Source organism: Austrofundulus limnaeus, unplaced genomic scaffold (assembly GCF_001266775.1).
Source record: "Austrofundulus limnaeus strain Quisiro unplaced genomic scaffold, Austrofundulus_limnaeus-1.0 Scaffold172, whole genome shotgun sequence".
Lineage (NCBI taxonomy): Eukaryota > Metazoa > Chordata > Actinopteri > Cyprinodontiformes > Rivulidae > Austrofundulus > Austrofundulus limnaeus.
In genome coordinates, this window is record NW_013952574.1 from 49666 (window position 1) to 58875 (window position 9210).

Sequence of the window (9210 nt, forward strand, 5' to 3'; positions counted from 1 at the left end):
GTGTGTGTGTGTGTGTGTGTGTGTGTGTGTGTGTGTGTGTGTGTGTGTGTGTGGTAGAATAAATGACAAGCAAAGGCAAGTGTTAGGGATCTACCTAGAGAGGCACTCCTGCACCTACAAACTACATACAGTATCTATGTGCATGAAACACCTGTTTGTTTCTCTTACCTTCCTGCACACTTAATCCTACTGCAGTCATTCATAATTGTATTTGTTCGGCTCATTAAAGAGATGATGGCTCTGATGTTTGGTTCAGGTGCTATTTATGGTTTTTGAAATATTAACATTCATTTAGATTTTAAACTCAGTTAAAAAGGAATGTGGATTTTTCAGCAGCATGTTTTGTCCAATATTGTCTGCTTTGATGATTTAATATTAGAAGTTCTACAGGTTGACAGCCTTCGAAGGTCAAGTGGTCACAAAATGAAAGTTTATTCCTTTTACAACCTTCAGAATATAGAAGTAGTATAACAGGGATAGCCAATTCCGGTCCTCGAGGTCCTCAGCCCTGCACGTTTTACTTGTTTCTCTTCTCTGACACACCTGATTTGAATGAATGGATGATTTTCAGGCTTCTGCAGAACTTGGAAGAGGTAATTRACTGACTGAATAACATAAGGATCTCTACTACTAGAAATTCTATAGTATTGTACAAAGTAAATGCTGTTGAGTCCTAGACAAGACCAACACCATCAAAGAGTGGTCTTCAGACCGATCTTAAAGGAGACCAATTATGGGTCCTAGAAATTTTTATGTTATGTCTTTGGGCTGTCCAGACCATGTTCGTTCAATTTAATGCACAAAATAATTCTCAGATAATAAAATTTCACATTTTCTAGTTCTGCCTGCTCTGACTTCCATTCAGAAGAGCTGTTTATGTTAATGAGCTCTGTTGGTAACGCCCTCCAAAAATCTGTTGACATTAACTCCGCCCTRCAAAGTCAGCGTTAGCATGGCTAATAATAGCAGAAGCTCCGTTGTACAACCGTATATGAGACGCTGAGTCAGAGCCAGAGGCAGAGTCATGGTCGCAGCTTTTTTTTTCCTCCCCCTCCTCTGCTCTGCGCTCACTCTGCATGCTGTTACCAGAGCAGGGAGCAGCAGTGGTCAAAATACCTCAGAAACTCAAACAAACAGGCTTTAACAAGGCTTTAATAAGCTAAACAATAGAGGTACATGAGAAAATGTGTTCATAACGAATGAAAATAAATAGTTAAATTGTGTCCATGCCAGTCTCGAACGCTGGTCTCCCACTCTTTGGTCCAACGCTCTACCCATTGCCCTATTGGAGACTTATTGTGAAATGAGCTGCGCATTGCACAACAACAACCGTGACGGCTTTTTATACTGAGGAGGTGAAGTCTCACCCGTGGGTTACTAGGTGAGGGGAGAAGGGGTTATCTGCGGAATCAAAGTGGGCATGTCACAAGAGTGGGTGTGTCAAAAGTATAAATACTGTGGGCTACGAGGCCTACATGACGGTATCCTTAGATCCTGCTTGGTCTCTATACAGCCTGACCCTGACCCCAACACTAAGGTTGACCAGGAGAAGTGTGACCCAAGTAGGGTTCTCCAGAAAAAGTGGTGCTGTACAGTAACGCCCCTTTTGTTCTTGTCCAATGAGGTGGGGCCGTACGGTATCGCCCCTTTTTTTGCTTGTCCAGTTAGGTGTGTCCCTTTAACAAAGTCCGTCAAATCAGGTGTGTCCCTTTAACAAAGTCCGTCAAATCAGGTGTGTCCCTTTAACAAAGTCCGTCAAATCAGGTGTGTCGCTTTAGAATCACCTTTTCTTGTGACACGTCCACTCGTCCGCACTCGTCCACAGAGACCACTACTTGGGTGAGGGGCTGAACGCAGGTTCCGGTGGGTTGTCGTACGGCTTGTGACATCACAAAATGTAGGAAGTATAAAACATAATATAATATACATTAAAAATACATTTACTTACAGTAAATATGCTCCTGGGTGTATTTTTTGGTCCTATGACTGTTTTTTAAGAAGTACATACCCAACGTTGAGCAAAAAAACCTTTAAAAAGTGAATTTTGCCTAATAGGTCCTCTTTAAGACCGACCAAGACTAGTCTCAAGTACTACAAGACTAATGGAGGGGTACATAAAAAGGTCTGAGGTTGGGGGGGTGTGTGGGGCAGATTTGGGGCAGGGGTTATCAGAAGTTTGGGGCAGTGAGCATCAGAGGTGGGGGGTGTCAGAGGTCTGGGGAGAGAGGTGTTAGAGGTCTGGGGAGGYGGGTGTCAGAGATCCAGAGCATGCTGTCAGATGGAAATTTAGTGTAAAACCGTATCTGATCATCTGAAGCACAGTAGCAAATGAAGAGAGATGGTGARGTCACTTTCACCAGCTTGGCCTCYAGATCCTTTATGTAATCAAGGGCATCATCAAGTACACCTATAGAGAAGAGCAATGTATGTACTGTTAATTATAGCTATAATCATGTAGTTTGCAAAATTCAATAACATCAGTATTTGGCTAATGTAAATATTATACTAAGTTTAATTACTTTCCCTACAATTTACATAAGCCTATGAAACTGTTACATTTAAAATAATATCCATGCATTATATGATACTATTATTATATTAATCATACAAGCAAACAAACAAAAAAAAACTGTCAGTGTGTGGACCACGTAATCATGGTCCATGTTAGCCACTTTAGCATTAGCCACATTAGCACCTCAGAAGAGACAAGTTGTCTTTTATTTGCCCACTCTAGTGCAGACTCCCTCTTGGCTGGTGCAGTGAAATTATTCCAGGGGGGAAAACTTGGGACAACTCCCCTTTTTAGACGGCTGATGGCAGATTCAGTAACACAATCTTCAGCACTGAAGTGCCTGGTACATACATAGATAAGTGCTTCCCTTCTTTATGCTTAAGTTTGGACCCTTGTCTCTCCTAATCACCTGTATCTATAGCCTCCTCTGGTCTGGATTTGTTGGGAACAAATGGAAAGAAAGGCAAAGCACAAAAGCTTTTGTTTTTTGTGTCTGAGGCATATTTACCGACTAATGCTAATGCAACCGGAAGTAGCGATGTGCTACTTCCGGTTTAAAATACAGAAGTGTGAAAAAGGTCTATAAAAGTAACATTCACTGACTTCCACAATGTTTTCTCTTCATTTCTTTGTGTTTCTGAAAGCCAACAAGTTGCACTTTGTAATGACCTTATTATTGTTTCATGTTTTTGATCTGAGTTTGTTTTACAGAATGAAATGTCTAAATGAGTGCTCATCCAAGACTGGTGATTCCATACTTTTTGCCAGGGGTTGTAGCACTTTCAATGCATTGTGACCAACGTTCACACTTTGTCAGCTGCTGACAACTGTCTGCAATAGGTGACAGCGCCGTCCCTTGAATTCATCACTGACTGTCTTCATCAGTCCAGCCACAATTTGCTGGACTCTGCAATTTTGGCTCCAGATTGGTTGCTTGAGTCCAACTTCCAGTTTCTGTCCGTGAGGCTGACACTCTGTCTACTTTTAAGATTAGACTGAAGACTTTCATTTTAGATAAATCATATAATTAGACTTGGGTTTCTTCAATTATTCCTCATTTCTGCTGCTATAGACTTGCTGGAGCACAAACTGAGCACATTTCCTCACTCTGCTATTGTCTTTCATTTCTTTTCTCTATATGTTTATTATAATTATTTCTATCAATAGCATGTGTTTTGTTTTTGTCTCTTTTCCAGAAATAGGTGCACCAGGACCAGTTCTTCTGTGTTTTGTCTGTGTCTCTTTCCTCTTCCCCAACCCAGGCGGTCAAGGTAGATGGACCCTTGTCCTGAGCCTGGTTCTGCTGGAGGTTTCTTCCTGATTAGCAGGGAGTTTTTCCTCTCCACCATTTGCTCAGGATGGGAGACTGTGATGAAGTGATTACACAATCTGCTGGCTTCTTCTTTAGGTTGTTCTTTTTTCGTGTACAGTGCCCTGAGATGAGATGTATGTTGTGACTTGGCGCTATATAAATAAACTGAATTGAACTGAACTGAGTCCAAATACAACCAGCTTGACAGGTTAGATCAGGAGTCTGCAACCTGTGGCTCTGAGGCCACATGTGGCTCTTTGGTCCCTCTGCAGTGGCTCTTTGAAAATGTGACCAAACAGAACAGAATTTTTTTATTTGTTTTTATACCCACAACAGAAATCAATTTGTGTGCAAATATGTGATCAATGCTATTACAAAAATTAAAACATGTTAGCTCATGCTAGCCTGTTGTTTACTTAAATATTCCAATTTCTCTCTAGGATCTTTCTATCCAATCCATCAGCAATACCCCTAATTTACACTACTTGCGTTCCGTCTCCGCTCCGCTCTGGTCCMACCTCAGCAGCAAATACGKACCCATTATAATCAATGAGAGTGTTTACACTGGCTGCGCACGGCSGCGGTGAGCGGATGGCGATCCGTCAAAATTAGAACAGATCCTATTTTTGCCGGACGCCGGAGCTGCACCGGGGTCAATTTTTAAAGATTACGTCGCACCGACAGGAAAAGAAACGAGCACAACATCCGTATTTTCAAAATAAGACACTTTTAGGCTGGATAATTTGTCGGAATAATGCCGAAATTGCAGCTATATTAATAAATATACGGATATATTTCTACACAAATGCTGTCAGAATGTATCATTCTGTTTGGGAAGCAGATAGAAACGTAGCATGAAGCATATGTGTACATACACGATACACGTGGATTTTATTTTGAAATCAGAAGTTTCGGAAAGCCGACAGCGAGACAGTTTCAACATAGATACCAAAAGCCCTTATATCCTTGTTTTCAGCTGTGTTTGGTGTTCGTCTTTCACAGAATTAATTATTTTTTGCTGTGACTTCCACACTTATCACTGAATTTATTGCGCAGTCTCCTTCCTGCGTGTCTGTCGGACRGGAGCGGAGCGGAGGTAGTGTAAACTGGACTTGAAACGCACAGCTGCGCCTGCGCACCGCAGCGGAGCGGAGCCTTAACGCATGTAATGTAAATTAGGGGTTACCTTTTACTAATTTGAAGACTACATAATTCTAAGAATTAGAAAAAAAAGATGCCTGAATAATTCAGTTGTACTAGTTTTTATGAAATTCGGTATAAATTATACATTATTTTTCTTGTTTACATGAATATGGCCTTTATGATTGTCCTGATGTGTATAATAATGTAATAATAATAATATTTTTTAAGTTTTATAACGTCACTTCCACTGACTGTAAAGGTTCCTGAAAAGGCCTCAAAAAGGCCCACGGACCACCAGTTGATAATCACAGTTGTAGCTTGTTTTACAGCTCTGGACACATTTTATTAGTGAGAAAAGCAGCACAAATGGCTCTTTTGATTGTAAAGGTTGCAGACCCCTGGGTTAGACGCTTAACATACTGTACCAGAGCTTCCTGAGTCGGGGTCGGGGGATACTTTCATATGGCCTCTGTTACAAACAAACATGTCAAGTCTGGCATCATCAATGCTGTCAGTATTACTGGACCTGTTTATACATCAAGACTGTATTTCTCCAAAACCTTCACCTCATTTTGGCTCATAGTCAGAGGATACTGACTGAGATTCTGGAGACCTCTAGTTTCTAGTTTTAACTGCTGTTTTGAGTTGGTTTTGAGCACATTTCAAATCTCTGGTTGTCCCTGTCACTCTTTTGTTTGCAGTATCTCTCCATCTAATTTTCCATCATCCTGTTCTTTCTGTCGTTTGTTGCCTGTTGACATATTTTACTCTCTTTTTGCTGCAGTTTAAGCAGCCCTCCACTAATGGAAAGAGCCATCCCTGACTTCAGCAGCTGTAACTCAGTAGATGAATGGTTGGACACTATAAAGATGGGCCGCTACAAGGAACACTTTGCAGCAGGGGGATACCACACTCTAGGACACGTCATCAGCATTAAGCAAGGGTAAGTGCTGACTGTCCTGGAGCATGAGAACAGGTCAAAGGGGCTGAGGAGAACTCAGTCAAGTTTACTGATCAGTGAATTTAAATAAAACTAAATTTTAATGTGTAAATTTGTTTACATTCACATTGCACCCGGGGCAATGTGCATGTAAACTAACATGCATTGGCAGTGGTCGACAGTGAGGACCTTGGCGGTCTGATCCTAAGCTACAGCTACACATTCTCACTCCCAACTCGTCACATATTGACGTTTAAGGTAAGGTTCCCTCTGCGTCTTATTTTGACGCATCAGGTGACCCCCTCGCGTCACTCCTTGACGCCCACGGCTTTTCCGGGTTGCGCCACCAGGGGGCTTTGGGGCGGGTGTCTGAGGTTAACATGAGGGATCGGGTTTAATGGTTAAGTTTAGGTACTGGGATCAGGGGTACGATGTCCATGGTGAATATTAGGTCATTTTACGCTTTAGAACATGTTCACCTGAATTTCGTACATTTTCTAAAAATGGTTAATTTTACCTACTAGGGTCAGGGACAGGATGTCTAAAGTGAACTAAGGTAATTTCAGGCTTTGGAACGGTCGTTTTTGCGCATTTTATACACTTTCTGAACATATGACAACAGCTTCCGCCCCATCTCGTCAGTAACTGACGTGAGGGGGGTACCCCGCGCGTCAAAATCGGACGTAGAGGGAACCTTGGAAAACGTCAATATGTGACGAGTTGGGAGTGAGGTTGGCTACAGAAGCTGGCTCTAGGGACGTGGAATGTCACCTCTCTGGTGAGGAAGGAGCCTGAGCTGGTGTGTGAGGTTGAGAGGTTCCGACTAGATAGACGCACCTATCTGACTTTGGAACCAGTCTGCTCGAACAGGATTGGACACTCTTTCACTCTGGAGTTMCCCCTGCTGAGAGGCGCCGAGCAGGAGTGGGCATACTTGTTGCACCCATCTTGCTCCTGCACGTTGGGGTTCACCCAAGTGAACGAAAGGGTAGCCTCCCTCAGCCTACGTGTGTGGGGGGATGGGTTCTGACTGTTGTTTGTGCTTACGCCTAAGAGCAGTTCAGATTACCCACCGTTTTTGGAGTCCTTGGTGGGGGTGCTGGAGAATGCTCCTAATGGGGCTCTAATTGGGACTACCTTGTTCTGCTGGGGGATTTCAATGCTCATGTGAGCAATGACAGTGAGACCTGGAGGGGTGTGGTTGACATGAACTGGTTGGTAGGTAGAATACTGCGAAGACCTCTTCAACTCCACCAGCACCTGGTTGCTAAAAGTAATAACAATACAGTTGCTTATCTGTTAAACAGCAGAATGGTTGCTGAAAATAGCTAAATGAAAGCAAATAGCTAAAAGTGACTAAAAAGACGCTAAAAGCTATAAAACTGTAGCTAAAAGAAACATAAAGAGACAAAAATAGACCAAAGTGCTTAAGCAGAATTTTAAAAGAATGATATATTTGAATGTATTGAAGTAATTACTTGAAGATGTTTTTTTCAGCAGGAAAATTAATGTTACTTAAATATTTTGAAAAGCAAATGTTACAAAACCAAACAACCCATCTTCTGACTGAGCTAAAGATTTGAATTATCCATCCAATGTCTTTTACCTGCTTCTTCCTTTCAGGGTCACTGTTTATTTATGAACAGCTACAATAGAAAACATGTACACTTTGATGAGATTAAAACTGAATCAGGAAAACAAAATGTTGACTCAGCATTCACGTTAATGTTCTGAATGAAAGCTTTTACTAAAACACTTCACCCAATGTCTCTGTGTTTTAGGGACATTCAAAGGTTGGGAGTGACTCTGATGGGCCACCAGAAGAAGATCCTGACCAGCGTCCAGCTGATGAGGGCTCAGGTCTTCAACAAAAGTGTTCCATCAGTGCATGTATAACTACAGATCTGGAGCTTCTTCCTGCTCACATTTTTAAACTAGGCTTCTATAAACTGAAGACGGACTCTGAGGTCAAGAGGACACACTTGGGAACTTTACAAGATTTTTACTTGAGAAAATGAACAAAATGTTGACTGTTTAGCTGCAGAGTTAAACAGGACTTATTTGACTTATCCCCACTCGATGGTTTGTTTTGTTTATGAATGAAAAGACTGCCTTAAACACCTCAAATTATTGAACTTTTATTGTTTACAAAGAGAAGGTAGTTTATCATGAATACATCGGCGAGAGCAGGAGGAAAGATGTAGCAACTGTTTTTATTATTGCTTGTTTTGTTCTGATGAGGCTGCAGAAACTGAGGTCCAGAATGTAACAAAAGTCAGGTTTTGTCTGAGAGTCTCCAAACATGAATACTTCCTTTACTCCTGATAACACACAACTACTGCACCTGACCTGTACCATGTGTGGAAGACATTTACTGCAAACTTTTTTTCTACAATTAGTGTTTATGTTCTACAGCTTTGACATTCATTTACTCCCAACCATATCAGGGGCCTCATGTCTAAACGGTGCGTACAAATAAAAAAGTTGTGTAGCCAGGTTCCACGCACACATCAGGATGTATCAGAACTAACGTTACATAAAGTGTGTGTAAATACACACACACTTTCACCTGCACTGAGAATGGCCATGCAAAGTATTTCAGTCAACAGTTATAACCCACAAAAACCTGAATACACAGAAACAGACTCTGTTCTGTTTTCTGGATTTTTTTTTTATTTTAGTTTGAGCTTTTCTAGTTTAAACCTGAATGATGAAACAGAACCATGTTTAACTTCAGACAAGAAAACAGAGCAGTCTAAAAATGATCCAAACAACCTCAGTCTACTGAGAACAGCTCACCTGTGATGATTCCTCAGGTCCACCAGATGCAGACAACATTTGTTCATAAATAGCTGCATAAAGTTGAGTGTAGTTTTTGGAGCATTGGGCCTCATGCAAGAACATGTTCGTATTCTTATCCTAAATTTCTCTTACTTTTGTTCGTACGAAGGGTTTGTACGAACATGTCACGTCAGATTCAACAAACTCATCTATCTTCAGGAAAAGTGTGTAAATGAGCTGCGTAAACATGATGAATTGCACCTGTTCGTATCCAGCTGCTTGTGCACGTGGAGAGATTAGCGTAATTACCACCCCAAAAACACCTTATGAGGCTGTGTTTCCTGCCTCAGATATCAGGAAGTGTCCATTCATGAAAATGACAGCGAAAAGTAAAAAAGAAGAACTTTACGAGTTCGGAGATTGAAGTCCTGCTCTCCGAGATTGAGAAACGAAAATTTGTCCTTTTTAGCAGCGTCAGACCTGCTAAAGCCGCGGAATGAAATGATGACTGCAGTTAATGTG

The 9210-nt window shown here is 41.5% G+C and overlaps 1 protein-coding gene across 1 annotated transcript in view; it reads left to right on the forward strand.

The window, feature by feature from the left end:
• LOC106523968 (ephrin type-A receptor 4a) overlaps positions 1–8255 on the forward strand; it is a gene marked incomplete at its 5' end in the record, with an annotated part of 55469 nt that extends 47214 nt beyond the window's left edge. The window contains 2 exon segments of the mRNA XM_014017559.1: positions 5752–5910; positions 7689–8255. Of these exon segments, the coding sequence (XP_013873013.1) occupies positions 5752–5910; positions 7689–7803 (274 nt within the window). The 3' untranslated portion in view covers positions 7804–8255.
• Positions 8256–9210: the final 955 nt, after the last annotated feature.